The 23,307-nt window shown below is 35.4% G+C and overlaps 1 protein-coding gene across 2 annotated transcripts in view; it reads right to left on the bottom strand.

The window, feature by feature from the left end:
* Window positions 1-2,613: 2,613 nt before the first annotated feature.
* The window catches only part of LOC123533991 (uncharacterized), a 35,197-nt gene continuing 14,503 nt past the window's right edge, over window positions 2,614-23,307 (bottom strand). Inside the window, exons 3-8 of one of the 2 annotated variants that reach the window (XM_053519712.1) lie at window positions 19,698-19,758; window positions 19,425-19,485; window positions 17,215-17,292; window positions 13,400-13,486; window positions 12,989-13,105; window positions 2,614-8,403 (exon numbers count right to left, since the gene is read on the bottom strand). In XM_053519712.1, coding sequence (XP_053375687.1) covers window positions 5,977-8,403; window positions 12,989-13,105; window positions 13,400-13,486; window positions 17,215-17,292; window positions 19,425-19,485; window positions 19,698-19,758 — 2,831 coding nt within the window. In that variant the 3' untranslated portion in view covers window positions 2,614-5,976. The remainder of the gene's footprint in view (window positions 8,404-12,988; window positions 13,106-13,399; window positions 13,487-17,214; window positions 17,293-19,424; window positions 19,486-19,697; window positions 19,759-23,307) is intronic. The other variant, XM_053519713.1, reaches the window with a different exon arrangement.

Here is a 23,307-nt window from a genome sequence, read left to right on the forward strand (position 1 = left end):
TCAATTCAGTTCCGTGTAAATCTGGATTCCCCATTCCAGAAATCAATTATCGTCAAATGCCTACATCACATTCCTCAAATAATCGAGCCATCTATAAATTACTACTAGTTTTCCGGTTCATGAAACATTTTCCCGCATTTTCGCACTATTCATACAAAGCTGAAATGTACATGTGTGCTATCCGAGCTTTACTGAAGGGTATGCCATTTGAATTATGTTTTATAATACGGCTAACTGAGCTTTACTGAAGGTTATGCCATATAGAAAAAACAAAAAAAAACAAAAAAAAAAAACAGAAAAACAAAATTATATGTTTTATAATACGGCTAACTGAGCTATACTGAAGGTTATGCCATATAGAAAAAAGTTATATGTTTTATAATACGGCTAACTGAGCTTTACAGAAGGTTATGCCATATAGAAAAAAAAAAGTTATATGTTTTATAATACGGCTAACTGAGCTTTACTGAAGGTTATGCCATATAGAAAAAAGTTATATGTTTTATAATACGGCTAACTGAGCTTAACTGAAGGTTATGCCATATAGAAAAAAGTTATATGTTTTATAATACGGCTAACTGAGCTTTACTGAAGGTTATGCCATATAGAAAAAAAGTTATATGTTTTATAATACGGCTAACTGAGCTTTACTGAAGGTTATGCCATTTATAAGTTGTCTTATAATGTGATTATCAATATAATAAATAAACAAAATATTTTTGGGCTATCTTACTAATTTATATATATCCAGCCACCCAAAAGCCCAAAACTGCATTTGACGCCCCCATTTTAATTAAATTCAAAATCCAAATAAAAAATAAAGTGATATTTACAATTTTGGCTAAAGGGCTGCTGAGCTTAAAGTGGAGGCAGGCAGTTCGTGTTTATTAAAAAGGGGTGTCACTTTCAAAATTATAAAGTGATGTTATCAGTTGCCATATGCTGTAAGGTGAATGCCAGCAACACCTTTTGGCTTTTAAATACGTAGGTCCCCTAGAATAGTATACATGCTGTTTTAACTCTGTTGTCAGGTTAAATAGCCTTGAAACATCTTTATATGTTCATTTTGATTAACAGAATAGTTTCCTCTTAAGTTCTGCACTCGAATTAACTGTCCACGATGTAATAAGCATTAATGATTTGCCCCCCCCCCCTTTGCGCTGCAAACCAAATATGGGTCTAGATAATTTCGTTAAGCGTCAAAGCGATGGATATTTGTTGCTTATATGATACCGTCTTTTATTCCGACATTAGAAGTTTTGATTATTCACCGTGAGGGAAATGACCTTAGGTCCAAAAATTACAACGCCAAAATTAACATGGATGATTAAAGATATGCTATTTCAGTGGTTAGGGATGGTTTGTTTGGTCTAAGATTCTACCGAGAAGTCTTTGCGTTATATTCCACACTATGCTGCAGCAAACAAAATGCGAGCAAAAGTTAATAGTTTTCTGGGAACTTACTTCATAAAAAACGGGGCTTATATGAAATTTCCCGATATGAATCAAGATTTTGTATATTTTTCATCAGACGATAGCCATTTTTTTTCCTGGGATATGACATATGGCTGACGCTATCTCGGGTGGTGTTTATATGTTCCAACTGAATAGTGAACAAATTTTCCCAACACAGATGAGACATGATACGGCTTAACCCTGTCCACGGAATTTATAATTGTTTACTGATTAATAAAAAGGCTACATTAACGTGGACTACAATGTTTTTAACCGGAAACTGGAAATATCCAAACTTCTTTTAAGTTGTTGTCGTTGTGGTTGTTATTTTTATTTATTTATTTTATTTTATTTTTATTTTTTTTTATTATTTTTCGATAACTTTCAATCAGTAGTATAGTTTTTATTTACGTATGTTGCATAAAATTGTCATGACTTTTTGAAGGCGTTTTATGATATTCCGCTTTTGGCGGAAGGTTCGTTCGTTCACTCTCTCTCACCTTTTTTGGCGTTTTTAATATCATAAAACTCTTGCGATCGTGGACGGCGCAAGAAACAACGTCGATTCATATTGAATAATTTCAATTCAAGTTTTTACTCAACTGCATTTATTAAGCTATATATTTACTAGTAATCTTAATCCAGTCATGACAATTTTGTGCCAATTTTTAATTAAATAAAATATATTAAACATTTGTATTTAGTCATTTTTTGCTGGGTAATATTCAGTTTAACCGAATTAAGGTTAAACTCTTTACTCGGCAAAAATGACTCCCCTTGTACACCATACCTTCACGTGACCAGGGAATTCTGGGTCAGGTATATAAACGCCCGTCTCGCCAGATTCCAGTCTTTTCGATTCTGAGTCCACTGAACGAGGTAGAGTCATTGATACTTTAAACAAAAATTTTAGTTTAAAAACTTCCCTCCCAACCCTGCCCGTTTTTCTCGTGTTTGTTTTATATTTGCAGGATATCACCCATCGTCGTGACTGGAGAGAGCTGAAACATTTGGGTTTACAACCAGATGCTGTTTTAAACATTTGTCGCCGGTGTCGGGACAAAGTTGTGTTTCAGCGTTTTTAATATCATAAAACTCTTGCGATCGTGGACGGGGCAAGAAACAACGTCGATTCATATTGAATAATTTCAATTCAAGTTTTTACTCAACTGCATTTATTAAGCTATATATTTACTAGTAATCTTAATCCAGTCATGACAATTTTGTGCCAATCTTTAATTAAATAAAATATATTAAACATTTGTATTTAGTCATTTTTTGCTGGGTAATAATTATTGAGCACCACCGCGGAATCTTGTTTCCCATTTAGAGGAGCGTGAAAAAAACTTTCAACATCTGTAAGGGTATATGTTTCTATTTTTAAATTTGGATTTGGAAGCGTGACTATTGTAGTGAGAAAATCTGAATTTTTCAAAGTAGTTCTTAGAAAATCTCACGAATATTTCAATTATATCACGGCGGACAGTTAAGCAAAACAGGGTTCCTTGATTCTGAACCTGTACTAACCCGTTTCCCTCAAGTAACTGCAAACTAACTTCTACACGTGAATTAGAGTTAGAGAACAAATAATCTAAGGCAAATATCTTATAAGATAATCGCCATGAAGAACAAATACCTCTCCCGAAGCTCGAACTCACGACCAAACGATCCATAGAACTGCGCTTTCTTAATTAAGCTGAACTCTTATACATACATGACCTTCACTTTAAGACATTGAATCAACATCGTGTAATTATTGGGAACATGTTTCCAAGTACTCAAAATGTGCCAGGCTTTAAAGATTTTAAAAGGATAAAGACAGCTTGACTGACATTTAATACATACGAGCGACCTAGACCTTCAGCAGACGTGCGTGCTGTGCCTCAGTATGTTAAACATGTGTGCAAGGTCATCAAAACATTTTTAAGTGAGTAGAAGTATCGAGCGGAAGTTATTTTATTACGTTTTAGGAATGCCGCCATTTGAACGCAACTAAAACGTGCATAAAAGGTATAAAAGTTTGTGTCGCAAGAATCTCAAGAGGTATTTGACCTGGTGTCATGGAAATATAGGAATGTTGTTCAGCATATGAAGTTGTGCACTTTGGATTTTATTCTGAATTTAACCCTTCCACAACACGCAAAAATATTGTTTTACTCTCAGTTTCTTTTATATTGCGTTTTATTAATTCTTGCATTTTTAAAAAGTAAAAAGTAACATTTTCATCGTTAAGTGACAGGAAGAGGGGGCAACAATGTTCTTTGGACACATTATCTAGCATATGATGAGAAAACAATGCACGCTTTATATGAATGATAGTTCTCTTCCCAAACAAAACCCAAGGTACCCAACTCCATACGCTGAATTATAATCCTGTAATGTTTAATGACTCTACGTCAAATACTTTGTGAGATAACACATATACAGATGGACGGACATCAGAAGGGACAGGCGTACGAACAAAGGCAAATGTAAGTGTCACCGGGCACAAAAATGACAAAATTAATTGTATACTCAAACGCAAAAGAAAGTGTGCACTCAGGTTTTCGTCAACTGAAGTATATTATGTTGTCCGAAGTAGATTATTATGTCTGAAAGTATGTCATGTTTGCTACCAAAATTTAGTGCAGTTTATGGCCAATTTGATGTATTTCGATTATTTTCAAACTTTTGACATTTATGTTTTTTTTGGCTATTCAAAGCAAACAGGGATCAAAACGGAAGGTGTAAATCTCACCTTGTCAGATAATTTGTTTGTTTGTTTTGGGTTTAACGCCGTTTTTCAACAATTTTTAAGCTGCCCGTTCCTCAAACATTTTTTTGTTTAAATATCGTGTGTGACTTTCTCTGCTATTTATTCAAGCATTGATATGGCAACGCTTAGGCCTAACGTAACAGTAGAATTTTATTCCATTCTTGAGTAGCGGTTGTCACCCGAGGTCTGCTGGATCTATGGCATACAGCAACTCGACCAGTTTGCTGAAATTGCTGGCGCAAAAGAATTACATTACTTTGGCACCGAAACGTTCTGCTGACGTAAATAACGTTGTCATCCCGTAGAAGCGTTGTTAATGCTTCAATTCGTTGAGTTGAGTTGAGTTTCACTAAGTCGTGGCATTCTATTACAGCACAGATTTGAAATCTAATGTGTTTTCCCTTTCACCAAAGATATAAGAAAACTGACAAAACACATTTTTGTAGACATGTACATTTCCTATGGGCACCACGTGTCAATCATGCAAAAGTCCACTATCGCTAGTTATCTTGACTCCACCCAGTTTTTATTGTAACATTGAAAGAAGATCAATAGTACCTGCTCCGAGCAAAGTATGTTACAAATTGTAGACGGAAACCTCTTTTAGAACTGAGAATATTCAAATTTAAAAAGTGCACACTTTCTTTTGCGTTTGAGTATACATGTATTATATTATGTTTGTAATAAAATAATTAATCCATTCTGATATGACACTGAGGCTAGGCAAAATGTTTTTCCAGATTACTTAAGTAAAACGTATGTTCTTAAAGTCCACTCCAATGTCATTGTAGGACTGAGCCAAGTCAACAGAATTACGATAAATTTTCTTTAATAATCCATTTTTCACATTTAGTTTTCTCTCATAGACATATAAACTTTATATATTCCTTCAAGGAAAAACCCAAAGGTGCCATTTTTGAAACAGCCCTGGTATCTTCAACTTTTCAATCAATCAAATAAAATTTGGTTGTCATACAGGCAGGCATCTAAGTTATGCAATCAAGTAGAATTTTCTTATCATTGAAATTTAATCTAATCTTATTTCGAAGTTTGTCCTAATGTATGCTCGCTTGTAGACATAACTCCAGTTTATGAATGATGTCTTGTATTGAATTTATCCAAACCAACACTAATTGACAAGTGTATTTATGTTGTTTAAGTGATTGGGCGCTCGTTTGAATAACTTCATGCATTTCTCAGTTTGTCCCAATCAAAACTAACTTATCAGTGTATCTATAATGATGTTCCAATGAATGAGCTCGTTAGAACCTCTTAATATAGTTCATCTATAACGTTTCTCAGTTTGTCCCAAATCAACACTAACTGATCAGTTTATCTATAATGATGTTCCATGGAATGAGCTGGTTTGAACATCTTAATACACTTATTAGTTTGTCCCAATCATCACTAATTGATCAGTTTATCTATAACGATGGTCCGTGGAATGAGCTCGTTTTAAGCTTTTAAATCCCAATCAAGACTAACAGATCAGTTTATGTTTAATGATGTTCCATGAATCATCTCTTCTGACACTCTTAATGTAGTTCATCTAAACCTTTCCCAGTTTGTTCCAATCAACACTTGCTGAAATGAACAGAACATAACTCAGTTTGTCCCAATCAACACTAACTGGTTAGTTTATCTAAAATGATGTTCCAAGGAATGCGCTCATTTGAACACCTTAATTTAGTTCATTTCTATCGTTTTTCAGTACTACTTGATCAGTTTATTGATGTTGTACCAATGAAAGAGCTCGTTTGAACCCTTCAATGTAGTTCATCTAAAACGTTTCTCAGTTTGTCCCAATCAACCTGCACATGTGGACATCGTTGCAGTGTTTCAACTAGTACCTTTAGCGCTGCATTACTTTCATCTTCGTTCCACCAGTTTCGGAGCATGAAATATATCCTCATGACAGTACTATGTGGATGGTCTTCAATAATATGATCTATCTGAACTTGCGTCAGCCCAAGTTCGAGTCCTAGCAACTGCCAATTTTTTCCAATACATGGGGATAAGCTGCTGAGTAATTTGTCTGTCAACTGATAGTCTGGAATAACTGTTATCTTTTTGTTGTCTTGAAACCACTCTTCCTTTGCCATTTCTATGTCGATATCATGGGTAATCAGGTCTGGACATGGAACTACCTTTCCTCTCCTCATATCATCCATGGAAAGTAGGTTTTCACTTCCATTTGCACCATGACTGTCATGATTGCATCGGAAGTTAATTACGTATGGGCTGTTGTTGGTCTCCTCTGTACTCCGTAGCTTCTGAAATTCATGTTCTGTAACAGAGTCCAAAAATCGTCGGAAACTGTCAGCTTGTTCACTGTTAACATCTTTTGTGTGACATAGACTAACAACTGTCATCTCAATGCTGTCATGTCTAATTTCTATTATTCCAGCGTGGTCCATGTTCAGTCTGATTATACACATATCTGTATATAGTAATGTTTTCTTAGCAGCTTTTGCTACTGGCCACTTTCCTATTGCAGCTGATACTAAACGATGGTAGACTGTAGGTACTATTGGCGAGGAATTGAAAAATAACACATAGCGAAGATTTGTCAATTTCTTTCCATTAAGAAATTCTATCTTTTCTGTTTTCGATGAATGATCACTCAACAGACTTGGGACCACAAACCAACCTAGTCCTGTCGATAGTTCGGCGTTTTCATCGAAAACCTTAGCTTCTGATATAATGTGATGTTTCACAAGGAATGAAAGAAGGATTTCTTTGTTTTCCATAAACATGTCGAACTCGTTTTCAAGTTTTCCCCACTGGCGGTCAATCAGCTGTTTCTCAAGTCTTCCCTCTGACAGTAACATCTTCCAAAGTGGACGGATTTCAGGATCATTTGTGCAAAACCTTTCGCTTGTGATTATGCACTTGAATGCATCTATGAGATATTGAGGATCAAGCACAACATATTCTGATATTGGTTCTTCATCAAAATACACAAGTGTACCTTTGGCATGATGATAACGCAGGAATAGTTTGATCTGTTCCATATCACCTAAAGGAAACTCGTTTTCTGAATCGATCGCCAAGACGAACCCAACTGAAATAAGTTTGAGGTGTTTTCTTTCCAGCAGTGACTTTTCCAGTTGAATCCACTTCAGTGGTATTTCATTTGTTTGTGACAGTTCATCTCCAATGCTAATGATCGTTTCACGAAGTGAATTTAGTGAAGGATCTTTAGAATCAGTATTGTCAACTGCGAAGTCATCGGAATGAATATGGTTAGACAAATTCGTTCCATCAAATATTTGTCTTATGTTTTCAAAGTACTTTTTGATATATCTTTCTTTTTCGTGTTTCTTTCCCCTGAGCTTATCTTTGTGAGTTCCAACAAGAATAACCTTTGGCAAAGACCCATCTGCTGACCCAACAAACGAGTGGATTGAACTCATCCAGAACTGTATAAAGTACTTCATGTCTCTATTTTCTGACTCATTTGGATACTGTTCATCAGAAATACATTGGTTCAGATCTAAAGTCAAGTCAAACACCAACAGATAAATTGCCCTCTTGCTGTGAAATATTGTATGAGTTGCATAGAAAATATACTGCCCACCAAAGTCCCAAATATCAAACACAGTCTCCTCCGTATCAGGATTTAGCCGAAATTGCTTAAGATCTTTCATAAACACCATTTTTTGTTCAGGAGATAAAACCGATCTTTTGCTCAAAACCTCTTCATTTATTTCTTTTTTATTTTCACTCTTTGTCTTTTCATTTAAATGTTTTGGCAAATCTTCTGTTTCTTCACGAATCGATGGGTCTTTGTGAACGACTTTTGTTTCGTCTTGCACAGAATCTGATTCTGCCAATGGTCTTTCTGACAAAGACCGTTTTGGCTGTTCTTCAGCTTTTACCTCACTACGTCTAGCAACACAAACTAAGCGCTGTACCACGCTTGATTTATCAATGTTGTCTGCTTTCTTGTAGAGAAATTTTCCATTTTGGGTTCTCTTGCATTTGTAATGTTCTACAACTATTCCATCTGTACTCTTAATCCCGGTGATCTTTTGTTCCAACAACCTTCTCATTAGTGTCGTTTTACCTTGTCTGAAGTTTCCAACAATGTTAACACGAATTGACTTATCTTTTTCTCTTCCTGTTAACAAAGCTTTTTCGTATAGAAGTAATGCATATGGATCTTGTGAAATTTCTTCAGGAACTGCATCCTATAATAACATGTTGAAAGAAATAAATATTGTAAGGTATGGTTAAAGCTACATGCAATTACGTCTAATATTTAGAGTGTTACGTAAGTGGAATTTAACAACTGATGACATATATTTGGCTAGTATTTAAAAGAAAATTTTCATTATATCATAATTATATTTAAATGCGACAGTATGCATTTTTTCAAAGAATTTTGAGGGCCAGCCAAAACTCCTTTCCAAACTTGTATTTGTTGTTCCAATGCCAGGAAAAGTAGCTATGGCATGAAATAACTGATTTATTTATTAAATACTATATAGCTAGCAATGCCCAATAGCTAAATTTAAACTACAAAACAGGTGGCCATTGAAGACCTTGTATCGCTCACCTGACCTAGTTTTTACCCAGGATAACCTAATATTCAATACCAAATTCTGGTCAGGTTTCATATAGGTTAAGTAAAAGATGTTCTAGAGTGTAAATATACTGTTTTTTCTATGAGTTCATGACTTTATCTAGTGACATATTTTACCCAAGATGACCTAGTTTCAAACTTGACCTAGAATTCATAAAGAAAAACATTCATACTAGATAGAAAATGACCTCTGGATTTTTTTCTTATTTTGGTTCTGGACAAGAAGATTTTTAAAGATTTTTCCTATATAAGTCAATGCAAAACAAGGGACACCCGGGCGTGGCATATATTGACCCCAGGGTCATGATTTGAACAATGCCACATATTAAATATCTAAGCTTTGGAACTTATGGTTTAAGACAAGTTGTTTAAAAGTTTTTTCCCTGTACAAGTCTATTTAAACGATGTGCACCCCCCACTGGGGCGGGGCCACTTTTAACCCCAGGGAGATAATTTGAACAATCTTTGTAAAGGAATACTATAATACGCTACATACCGAATATCAAAGCCCTAGGCTATGTGGTTTTGTGCAAGAAGATTTTCAAAGTTTCCCCTATAGAAGTCTATATAAACCATGTGACTCCACTCCCAGGGTGGAGCCATATTTGACCCGAGGGAGATAATTTGAACAAACTTGGTAGAGGATCATTAGATGATGCTACATACTAAATATTAAAGATCTAGGCCCTGTCGTTTTGGACAGGAAGACTTTCAAAGGTTTTCATTGCATAAGTCTATATAAACTATGTGACCCCGGGGAGGGGCTATTTTTTTTACCCTAGGGGATAATTTAAATAAATTTGGTACAGGACCATTAGATGATGCTACACACTAAATATCAAAGCCCTAGGACCTGTGGTTTTCGGCAAGAATATTTTTAAAGTTTTTCCATTCGGTTGCCATGGCAACCAGATTTCTGTACGGAATTCCCGAATTCAATTCTTTGAACAGTTGTTAAAGGAGACCATCCAAGGAACATCACTGTGAAGTTTCATCACGACTGGCCTAGTGGTTTAGTAGAAGATGTTGTTTAAAAGAAAATGCTGAAGGACAACGTACACCGGACGACCCCGGACAATCATTGACCACAGTAGCTCACACTTGAGCACTTCAAGCTCAGGTAAGCTAACAAGAGCTGTCTGTTGAAAGGGCGCTCGACTACTCGAAGAATTTATGGAAGTATGGAGTAAAAATATTTGACCTGTATGTACCTGTGTTTGTGGATTTAGATAAAGTCTTGCACTTTATGGCAATGTGTGATCGTGATGTTAAGAAAGTGTTCAAAGTTTCAAAGCCATACATCAAACAGTTTAGAGACAAAATATGGAATGGTATGTGAAACTAAACTAATTTCTATGTCAAGGAAAGGCCATAACTGAGCTAAAGTCCTTGTTCTAGTTATGTTGTCTTGCCTACATATGTAGACTTTAATGGTAAACAAGTGGTCAAAGTTTCAAAGCCATATGACAATTAGGCTGTGCAAAATATGGACTGGTATGAAAAATTTAACTGATTTCCAAGTCCATAAAGAGCCATAATTCAGCCAAAATAGTTGATAGAGTTATGTACATTTGCCTACAGATGGAGATCATGACGATAAACAAGTGTTCAAAGTTTCAAAGCCGCATGTCAAATAGTTTTGAAAAAAACGTGGACTTGTACGAAAACTGAATCAATTTCCAATTCCAAAAAGGCCATAATTCAGCCAAAATACTTGACAGAGTTATGTATTTTGCCTACATTCGGAAATCATGTTGATAAAAAAGTGTTCTAAGTTTCAAAGCCATATTATGTCCAATAGTTTTGAGAAAAACGTGGACTTGTACTAAAAATATACCAATTTCCGAGTCCAAAAAGGGCCATAATTCAGCTAAAATAGTTGATAGAGTTATGTATTATTGCCTACAGATAAAGACTGTTATATTATACAAGTGATAAAAGTTTCAAAGCCATTATTTGTCAAACAGTATACACAAAATATGAACAGGTACAAAATTTAACCAACATTTGCAAGCTAAAAGGGGCCATAATTCAGCAAAAATCCTTGATGGAGTTATGTACTTTTGCCTAAAACTGGACATGGTGATGGAATACAAGTGTTAAAAATTTCAAAGCTTTATCTCAAAAGGTTTTCTAAAAATGTGGACTGGTACAAAACCTTAACCAAGTTTTGGAGCCGACGCCGAGGTGAGTAGGATAGCTCTATTTATTCTTCGAATAGTCGAGCTTAAAAGTGATTTCACATGCAACTGACTAAACGCTTGTTTACAGCAGCCCGTTTTTTTTCTGCATATCCTGCCTTTGCATGGAACAGTTTGTCGGAGAGAGCATCGTGTGGAATTGCAAGCAAGAGCTCGTAGAACATGAAATGCCCCACTTGATGCATTCAGTAACTGCACAAGGAACAGAAATTATTTGGTCACTGTGCACTTGACGTTTAGGCCCAAGCGTTCTTGAGTTATCGTCCTGAAACCATTTGACTGTTCCGAGAAACTGTGACCTCTGACCTACTGACCTCATAATCAATCGGTGTTATCTGCTGGTCATGATCAACCTCTCTATCAACTTTTATGATTTTGGAAATCGTTTAACTGTTCCGGGTCACTGTGACCTTGACCTTTGACATACTGATCTCAAAATCAATAGAGGTCATTTGCTGATCATGACCAACCTCCCTATCAACTTTCATGATCCTAGGCCTAAGCATTCTTGAGTTATCATCCGGAAACCGTTTTACTGTTCCGGGTCACTGTTACTTTGACCTTTGACCTACAGACCTTGATATTAATGGGGGTCATCTGCTGGCCATGACCAACCTCCCTATCAACTTTCATGATCCTCGCTTTCTTGAGTTATCATCTGGAAACTGTTTAACAGTTCCAGGTCATTGTGACCTTGACCTTTGACCTACTAACATCAAAACCAATACGGGACATTTGCTTGCCAAGACCAATCTCTCTATCAACATTCGTGATCCTAGGCCCAAACGCTCTTGAGTTATCATCCGAAAACTGTTTTACTGTTCCGGGTCACTGTGACCTTGATCTTTGACCTACTAGAATTTATAAATATTAATCAGTTTTCTTTGAAATACGGTCACTTGTATACACCCACCCTCCAAAATCTCATTTTCGCCGAAAAATTCTGCTTCAGGATAAAAATATTACAGAAAATTTCAATATACAAAACGAGACATAGAAATATATCCTTTTTTACATATTAAATGTACTGAATTCCATGATATTTTGTTAAGTATTGGGTATTTTATTAAGGTTTGAATCAATGTGGGGAATAAGAAAATCCAATGTTCGCCATTTTCGGGATTACGCCGTCTAACCTTGGATGCAATTATCTTTCCAACAAAATGATGTAAAGTTGTGAAGATACCTGCTGTATATTGCCAAAAGATTGTGTTGAAGAGCCATAAAAATAACTTTCATTTCTTTTACCTCTTATGGCACTCACATACATGTTTATTTTATACAACTTCCAAAGGTGCATGAGCTGGACCTCGGGACAATACCAATTATGCTTTAGAAGACGTACAATGCACCAGCACATACTTTTAAATAGGTAGGATGCTGACACATATGAATGCAACATTTAAGTGAGACCTTTCCCTTTTAAATTTTCGAAAAATGGTGGGTAGGTGAATATTATATCCACGTAAAATATTATAATTGCACAAAATATTAAATTTATTCCTTCGTACAATAGTCTCAGGAAAGACTCCTTCAAATATAAGTATGCATAAACTAGTTGACTCAGACCGGAAGTGGTCTAGGCTGGATATATATTGACCCGCCCTCGTATATATATATTTAAAATACATGTTAAGACAAATAATTGACAATTATAATTGCAATCGTATGTTTCTTTGAGTGGAAGAGGTTTGTAGCACAGTATTTAACATATTTCTTGCCCAAGGATCGAACTGACGGCAGCACGATCTATAGATCTGCTCTGAGACTCTCTCTCTCCCTACTAGGCTAAATGGGCATTCTTTGCATTAATAAAAGTAAAAAAAAACAAAGAATACAAACACTACAAAATCCTTTTTTAACTGATCTCATAAACTAATAGAAGGCAATAATTAAGGAGTGGATGATCATTTTATACGTTCTTAATATCGACAGATGTATTTCTGCTGTATGTACGAATCTTGAATTATTTTAAGTGACAGTTTTTACCTTTTTTCCATACCGCCTTGCTATTGCACCTCTGAGTAACATATTAAATGCTTCCTGTACATTAGCGTTTGTTTTGGCACTGACTTCGAAGAAGTTAACCCCAAGATTAGAAGCAAGCTAAATAATTAAAAAAATAACTGTTCTAAACAAAACATATAATGATAAAAATGCATGGATAATCGGAAAAAATGAACCAACAAGAACCAACGGTTACAGTGCGTTAATAAGTGTAACCTAAAGTGTACATAAACCACATTACTGGAAGTTTCAAAGCGTACTGTAAATTTAATATATCGCTGGACTTCTTTGAAAATAGTAGAGTTTTCTTCACAGGATAAATAATCAATACCAAAGAGGTTTTTTTTACTATTGGCAGTACTTAGCAAGCATGTTAGTAGTTTTAATACGTACCTCATTGCCTCTCAATGTGCTTACTTCTCTTTCTTCTTGTAAGTCACATTTGTTTCCCACGAGAATCGTCTCACAACTTTCTCTTTCCTGTTATAAAATTGTATATAACTGCTATACAGTGCTTGATACTTGGCATTAAAATAAGTGCGTAACATTTCTCTGAAAATGTTATTGTTTGGTTCTGAAACTAGCCTAGTCTTTAAAAATTGAAAAGCTCTAAGATACATGTACAATTTCATAAGAATTATCACAGTTATATTTAACATGTTCAATTTAACTTTTAGGATGTACGGTATATAAAACCTTTATCGAAACCATTTTTTTCGTGACAATTCACCGATTAGTCCTTAAAACTAACGTACAATAACTCTCTTTTCAGCAGTGTTGTAATTACTTTGTATTTACAGAAAAAAAGCCACATGAACGTCATCAATTTAGGTTGGTTCTTTTCTGGTTTGTTGTTAATATTTCAATCAAATCTATAAGATCTTTGGAAACATCTAAAGAAAAATAATAGCAGACGCTGCTAGCTGAGACTGTATATGGGAGGCACTGAAATGTGCAAAACCTTTCACGCCCCTACCTTTCATATAACAAGAACTGTCCATATGACAGCCAATGCTCGGCTATTCGAATTGGTGTCCCAGTAGGCATATTACTCTAAATGTTAAAAATATCTACAGAGTTTCAATCCAGGATCTGTATTAGTTTTGGAGACAGTAACTTGCATGCAAAACTTTAACCAGGATTTTCTAAGGCCAAAAGAGGGCATAATTTAGCCAAAATACATGTCAGAGTTATGGGATTTGGCCCAGTGAGATTGGTAATTGACCTAAAAAAGAAAGAAAAAGAGCTGTCGGAGGGCAGCAACAGCAAACTTGTCAACTGAATGAACATCTAAGTCAAATAACTGGCATAATTTTGTAACAAGAGGACCATGATGGTCCTTAATCGCTCACCTCTTCCAACATGACCCAGTTTTTAGTATGACGTCGTTTTTTCTATTATTTGAAATAGTGACCTAGTTTTTGAGCTCATGTGACCCAGTTTTAAACTTGACCTAGATACTATCAAGATAAAAATTCTGACCAATTTTCATGAAGATCCATTGAAAAATATGGTCTCTAGAGAGGTCACAAGGTTTTTCTATTATTTGACCTATTGACTTAGTTTTCGAAGGTACGTGACCCTGTTTTGAACTTTATCTAGATATCATCAATGTGAACATTCTCACTAATTTTCATGAAGATCTCATGAAAAATATGGCCTCTAGAGAGGTCACAAGGTTTTTCTATTTTTATACCTACTAGCCTAGTTTTTGACTGCACGTGACCCAGTTTCGAAACTGACCTAGATATCATCAAGGTGAACATTCAGACCAATTTTCATGAAGATCCATTGAAAAATATGGCCTCTAGAGAGGTCAAGAGATTTTGATAATTTTAGACCTACTGACCTAGTTTTTGACCGGCACGTGACCCAGTTTCAAACTTGACCTAGATATCATCAAAGTGAACATTCTGACCAATTTTTATGGAGATCCATTCACAAGTATGGCCTCTAGAGAGGTCACAAGGTTTTTCTATTTTTAGACCTACTGACCTAGTTTTTGACCGCACATGACCCTGTTTCGAACTTGACTTAGATATCATCAAGATGAACATTCAGACCAACTTTCATATAGATCCCATTAAAAATATGGCCTTTAGAGAGGTCACAAGGTTTTTCTATTATTGGACCTACTGACCTAGTTTTTGGCGCACGTGACCCACTTTCGAACTTGATCTAGATTTCACCAAGATGAACATTCAGACCAGCTTTCATACAGATCCCATGAAAAATATGGCCTCTAGAGAGGTCAAAAGGTTTTTCTATTATTTGACCTACTGACCTAGTTTTTGATGGCATGTGACCCACTTTCGAACTTGACCTAGATATCATCAAGATGAACATTCTGACCAATTTTCATGAAGATCTCATGAAATATATGGCCTCTAGAGAGGTCACAAGGTTTTTCTATTTTTAGACCTACTGACCTAGTTTTTGATCGCACGTAACCAAGTTTCAAACTTGACCTAGATATCATTAAGATGAACATTCAGACCAATTTCCATACAGATCCCATGAAAATTTTGGCTTTTAGAGAGGTCACAAGGTTTTTCTATTATTTTACCTACTGACCTAGTTTTTGATGGCACGTGACCCAGTTTCGAACCTGCACTAGATATCTTTAAGGTGAACGTTCTGACCAATTTTCATGAAGATCTTGTGAAATATATGGCCTCTAGAGAGGTCACAAGGTTTTTTTATTTTTAGACCTACCGACCTAGTTTTTGATGGCACGTAACCCAGTTTCGAACTTGACCTAGATATCGTCAAGATGAACATTCTGACCAATTTTCATAAAGATCCCATGAAAAATGTGACCTCTAGAGTGGTCACAAGCAAAAGTTTAGGGACGCACGGACGGACGGACGACGGACGACGGACACTGCGCGATCACAAAAGCTCACCTTGTCACTTTGTGACAGGTGAGCTAAAAATGCAAGACCGGGTTATGGAACCTGTACAATGCATATCAGCTCATGACAGTGGACAAGTGTGTGAAGTTTCAAGGCATTCTCATTAGTAGGTACTGAGATACCAGCTTACATACAAAAACCTAACCAAAGACTACTAAGTATAAAAAGTGGCATAATTTTATAAAAATGCAAACTAGAGTTATGGAACCTGTGCACAGCATGTCAGGTCATCACAGTGTACAAGTGTGTGAAGTTCCAATCCAAACCAAAAGTTTCTTAGTAAAAAAGGGGCATAATTTAAAAAAAGCAAAATAGAGTTATGGAACCTGTGCAGTGTAAGTCAATTTATCACAGTGAAAAAGTGTTTGAAGTTTCAATCCATTCCCACAAGTGGTTACTGAGATACCAGCTTACATGTACAAACAAAAACTTAATCAAATCGTGACACGGACGCGGAGGCCGATGCGGACGCGGACGCATTGGTGAGTCCAATAGCTCTACCTATTATTTGAATAGTCAAGCTAAAAAGTTTCAAAGCTATATATGCCTTTAAATAATAGTTATATATACTTGAATGCAAAACTTTAACCAAGATTTTCTAAGTCGAAAAGGGGGCATAATTTTGCCGAAATGCATGTCAAAGTTACGGGACTTAATGCTATCACCTAGTTATATAACCCCAAAGACGCATATGAAGTTTCAATTAAATATCTGAATTAGTTCTGGAGACAGTTACTTGTATGTAAAACTTTAACCAGAACCTTCTTAGTCCAAAAAGGGGTATAATTTGGCCAAAATACATGTCAGAGTTATGGGACTTGACCAAGTGAGGTTGGTAATTGACCTAGAAAAAGAAAAAAATAAGTTTCAAAGCTATATGCCTTTAAATGATATATGTACTTGCACGCAAAACTTAAACCAGGATTTTCTAAGTCCAAAGGAGGGCATAATTTGGCTAAAATGCATGTCAGAGTAAGACTTGATGCTGTCACCTACTTCTATAACCCCAAAGACACATGTGCCGTTTCAAATTAATATCTGCATTGGTTTTGTACAAAACTACCAGGATTTTCTTAGTCGAAATAATTTGGCCAAAATACATGTCAGTGAGATTGGTAAATGACCTAGAAAAAGATAAAAAATAAGCATCAACGCTATATGCCTTTAAATGATAGTCATATGTACTTGCATGCAAAACTTTAACCTAGGTGTGACGCCGACGCCAAGTTGAGTAGAATAGCTCAGACTATTCTTCAAATAGTCGAACTGAATAATTAATATAAATATACACACCTTTTCAAGCTCTGTAATCCTTTTCTTTGTATTAACAAAAGTACTTTCTTGCGTTATGTCATACACAAACACAATACCCTAAAACATAAATGTTTTTACTACATCAACATAAATTCCTGTACTGTGTAAAATTCTTTGCCAATATTAGTACTTCTCATTTTCTTACGATATTTTCTTATGTTAGACAAGAATAGTCAAGTCATTATTCTGAAAGTATATTATTTACCTCTAACCACACAGTGAATAGAAAAACAAAGAGGACCATGATGGTCCTGAATCGCTCAACTGTCTCCACATGACCCAGTTTTGAACTGAGTATGACGTCGTTTTTTCTATTATTTGACATAGTGACCTAGTTTTTGAGCTCATGTGATCCAGTTTTGAACTTGACCTAGATATCATCAAGATAAAAATTCTGACCAATTTTCATGAAGATCCATTGTAAAATATGGCCTCTAGAGAGGTCACAAGGCTTTTCTATTATCTGACCTAATGACCTAGTTTTTGAAGGCACGTGACCCAGTTTTAAAACTGACCTAGGTATCATCAAGGTGAACATTCTCACCAACTTTCATGAAGAGGTCATGAAAAATATGGCCTCTAGAGAGGTCACAAGGTTTTTCTATTTTCATACCTACTGACCTAGTTTTTGAACGCACGTGACCCAGTTTCAAATTTTACCTAGATATCATCAAGGTGAACATTCAGACTAATTTTCATGAAGATCCATTGAAAAGTATGGCCACTAAAGAGGTCAAAATGTTTTTCTATTTTTAGCCATACTGACCTAGTTTTTGTCCGCAGTTGACCCAGTTTCGAACTTGACCTAGATATCATCAAGATGACGTTCAGACCAACTTTCATACAGATCCCATGAAAAATATGGCCTCTAGAGAAGTCACAAGGTTTTTTATTATTTGACCTACTGACCTAGTTTTTACGGCAGTTGATCCAGTTTCAAACTTGACCTAGATATCATCAAGGTGAACATTCTTACCAATTTTCATGAAGATCCATTGAAAGGTATGGCCTCTACAGAGGTCACAAGGTTTTTCTATTTTTAGACCTACTGACCTAATTTTTGACCGGAGTTAATCCAGTTTCAAACTTGATCTAGATATCATCAAGATGAACATTCAGGCCAACATTCATACAGATCCCATGAAAAATATGGCCTCTAGAGAGGTCACAAGGTTTTTATATTATTTGATCTTCTGACCTAGTTTTTGAGGCACGTGACCCAGTTTCAAACCTGACGTAGATATCAACAAGATGAACATTCTGACCAATTTTCATGAAGATCCATTTTTTTGGACCGCACGTGACCCAGTTTTGAACTTGATCTAGATAATGTCAAGGTGAACATTCTGACCAACATTCATAAAGATCTCATGAAAAATGTGACCTCTAGAGTGGTCACAAGCAAAAGTTTACGGACGCACGGACGGACGCACACACGGACGACGGACGCTGCGCGATCACAAAAGCTCACCTTGTCACTTTGTGACAGATGTGCTAAAAACAGATTTATAAAACATATGTGTCTCCTTTAATTGATATAATTATGTTCAGAGTAAATTTATCATTAAGAATGTCATGATATTGTATGACACGAAGCCACTGAAACTGCTTGATAAGATAACATATAAGGTCAAAGATTTATTAGAATTTGTTTGTTTATTTATTAATTTATTTATTTATTTGAGTGTAGACAATTTAAATCATATGGTGACTTTTCTTTATAATTTTTAGTGATGGAGTAAGATCCCAGGTGCCCCTCCAGGCATTGTTTCTGGCAGGGGCTGGCACCTGCGTACAACCACTTAAAGTAAAAAATAATGGCTAACTCTAGAAAAATCATTGGACATAAAACTTTCGACAATATAAGCAAGTCCGCTTTGATGTCGAAGGTACTACAGAGCAACCTCTGTAGAGCAACACCATTTGGGAGATACAAATATTGACTGTTATGTAGAGGTTGTTGTTCTGGAGAGGTAAATTTGATAGTATATTTCAGCCTTGGGAAATGTTGATGATGTTGTTATAGTGAGGTTTTTGCCTAACAGAGGACCGTTCTGGAGAGGTTGTACTGTAATTTTAACCGTTAACAGCATGCGAACCTACTTTTTGTATATGGTTTTATTCCCCTTCCTTGACAAAATTAGTTTTTAAGCAAGAATAATTAAAAAGGTGCTTGAACTATCACGTACATCAGCTCCACTTACAGACTGGTTCCCAATTTTGGAAAATCTTTCTTGGCCAGTATTGTCCCTGCAAATACATGAATAAAACATCCACTTTCTCTATAGAGTGCACCAGATAAAATATATCCATGATATCAGAATGTTCGACAGGAGAATTTTCGTTCGTTTCTAAACCTATTGAAATTACAACTTGAGAAGGTATTGTCCCTACACTCAACGTGCATCAAGACAATCTTTAAGACATGACTGAGTACTAGTAACTTTTTAAGATCAACTTACCAAATAACTACTTTAAACTCTACCTCATCTTGTACAAAACGACAGACGCCGAAATCCGAGCCTGAAAATTAGGTACAAAACGTCAATTAAAACATTGAAACCAAAAGAAAAAGTATCTTAATGGAAGATGTTGTGATGACGATACTGATAGGGAACTTCGTGCTAATTAGCTCTTAATTCCGACAATGGATGGACTTGCCTGACAACTGTTTCCTGACCAGCTTCGTTGTGCCCTTAATGGTGCACCTGATGGGTGATCTGGCGTCTTCAAAGTCACGTTTTGGGTAACGTCATATATATTTACAGACTTCTGTTTTTACAATGTCACGTGATATTACTGTTATTAACATATGCTAGAAATTCACATACATTTCAACTGGCTTGTAATACAGTCAATCAATTGTAAGCCTATGCAGGTCACAAGTAGTATAAATATAAATAGTTCTAATCTATCTTCCATTCCTCGTGCCTTTTTTTCATCGCATGTTCTTGCTTCTACCGCGTGTTGTTAGCACTGTAATGATATCTGCATATAAATGGCGATGTAAGAATTTTATGTCTCGAAAAGAGACATTGAAAGAAGCGAAAAGGAGTAAATGATCGTTATTTTCTAATATAAAGCTTTAGCTCCTTTGTCTTTTTCTTTTAAATTATTATCATTATTATACCAGATTTATATAGCGCCCTTTTCATGTTAAAGACTTTCAAAGGCGCTTTACATATAGCAAACACAGCCACACAGGGCGCGAAATTCATCCTCTACTAGTACAGACACAGAGCGATCTGACCAGAGGGACAGAGTGAGATAAAGCCGCCCCCACCAAGAACAGATCTATATAGAGAGAAATCCTTTTTTAGATACAGACTTGTCCGGCTAATTTACATATAGCAAACACAGCCACACAGAGCGCGAAATTCATCCTCTACTAGTACAGACACAGAGCGATCTGACCAGAGGGACAGAGTGAGATAAAGCCGCCCGCCACCAAGAACAGATAGAGAGAAATCCTTTTCAGATACAGACTTGTCCGGCTAACTTAGCCTAGCTCTGCGAATAGACTGGTTCTTTAATGTGCCCGGTGTAAAGCACCGATACACGCGAAGCTGTCTTTCCTGGGAATTACCATCAGTACAAGCCTTTAAGTTAGGTGGGAGACACTCAAAAGCATCTCAGAAATTTCCAGTGCCTGGGCCGAGATTCGAACCCGGACCTCTGGATTGACAGTCAAGCGTGTTACCACTAGACCACCGGCCCACCATTTTATTTTCTATAGCAGCGATATAGCTTTTTATTGGAATGTCTTAGAAAATCTATATGTTTACTAGAAAATGTCAAAATAACTTTACATAGGATTTTATATGAAATAAAGAACAGCCGGATTTAGTGGTGTTCACCCTTTACATGAACATGACAGGCTGTCAAGAGTGAGATTTGGCTCCAATAAACCACCCTAGTGGCGGTTTTGCCACTGACCCCGTCATCCGTACTTTTTTTCCTTTTTCAATATGTGCTTTTATCATTCAAGTAATCATTGTACAAAATTCCATCTGGACTGGACTTTTCATGGTGCACTTACATGCTTGTTTTTTCTCCGTTTTTGTCTATTTAATATGTCCCTACTGATATTCAACGTCATTTAAGGTAGTTCTGCACGTTTGGATCAAAATTTTTTCTACAATGTAGAATTTAAATAAACTCTGATTTTTCAAAACTTTAGAGTATACCTAAAAATTCAGCAAATAAAAAAGATACGGTCGTGTGCTTGATTTTTGCTATACTGATTTGAGAAGTTTGGGCTTCATTCAATATTTCATAATGGGAGTCTATGGGAAAATCATTACTTTCATAACATTTACGCGAATAGAAATTTTTCTACAATGTAGATTTTGATGAAACTTTTTACAGCTGTAAATAAACACATGAGCTATAATTTGGTGAAAAAAGATGTATAGGTCCGTGTACTTCTTTTAGAGATATTTGACCACGGATTCGTTGATTTCCGTAATAATTGTTGTTGTTGTAGAAACACGGGGGAAAAATCGATAATTAACATCTTTGGTCATTATCTGATGCATTTACAGGCGGGCGGTTTGCTAAACGATGTACTTGAATTGAATGAAGTTTTGGTAATTATTAAAGTGGAAATCAGATCAGATTCTAGGATATCCTTGCTAGAATTTAAGCAATTATAATATTTTTTGTTTCAAAATGAAGTTGATTAAGCTTTGTATTATAAATACGGAAGTCGAAAAATTATATAATACTTTATAAATTGTCAAATAAAAGTAATATTTAAGAATATGAATATGTTATCTAAAATATTTAGAAATCGTTACATTTTATACATCGAACACATAGATTTACTTTCTTTTTAATACATGAAACATCATGCTAACGTATATCTATGTACAGAAAAGAAATATTTACGCACAAGAAACTGTCTGTAAATAAAATAAATATTCAAGAATATGAATATGTTATCTAAACATCGTATATACTTCCTCTATACAAAGAAGTATAAAATACAATTTATTTTTATAGCTCTTTGCTCTATACGCGCTTTCTTTCACATATGAACATTAGAATTGGAGCTTTTGATTCTAAAATATTTTCAAAATTCTAAACCACTAACGTTTTTTCGACTTTCATCGCAAAGGTAGTAAAAGCAGCAAATTCTCATGTATTTCTATAACATAAAGTTTGTCAGTAATTAAGTTTTGAAGCCTTCATAAGAAATATAGCATTTTTTTTTCAAGACATCTAGAAAGTATTTTATTGTCGAACGATCTGGAAGCCGGTCGCTTTAAAGAAAAAGAAATATAGAAATAAAACTAAATACTTAACCCTTACCATGCTGAACACGATTGGTTCTTCCTTTGAAATCAGTGTAGACCATGATCAGCATGCACATCCGTGCAGACTGATCATGATCTGCACTGTCTGCCATTCAGCCAGTAACTTTTTGGTATGCACCCTTTTCATGATTAATAGTAATGTCCAAATTGAAAGATAGACAAGTTCATTATTGTAATTTAGCATGGTAAGGATTTAGTTTCTTATTTCGTGCCTAAATAGAATATCATATTTGCGTGACATGAATAAGTACTGCTGACAAATGCTACTACCGTAGTATACTTGAACTATAAATATATTGTTACAGGAAAAAAAAATAACAATAACTTCATCAATATCTCAATTTTAGAATAGCAGACTTAACTAATTAATAACTTAAGATTTTTCGTGAAATTTGGGCCAGGTTCTTTACTCAGTAAATATTTGCGGAACAACCCTATTAACGATGTGAATTCTAAATTTGTACTGATTCTTCCTACTGTCATACGATTTATGAAATAAGGGTAAAAATCGTAAAAACAAATTTCATGAAAGAAAGGGAAAAGACTATATAAAGACAGAAGAAAGTGAAAAACATATATTACAACGCAAAAACCATAAAACAATAAAAATACCTCTCACTTATAATAAGTGGGGTAACATATCTTTTATGACCCGCCTTGAAACAACACTGACCGGATATTGTTTACCCTAAGCAATATTGTAATACACAATAAAAGTCAAAGGGTAATTTTAAGATATTTGTTACAATTAAAT

This window comes from Mercenaria mercenaria, chromosome 12, assembly GCF_021730395.1.
Source record: "Mercenaria mercenaria strain notata chromosome 12, MADL_Memer_1, whole genome shotgun sequence".
Classification (NCBI taxonomy): Eukaryota; Metazoa; Mollusca; class Bivalvia; order Venerida; family Veneridae; genus Mercenaria; species Mercenaria mercenaria.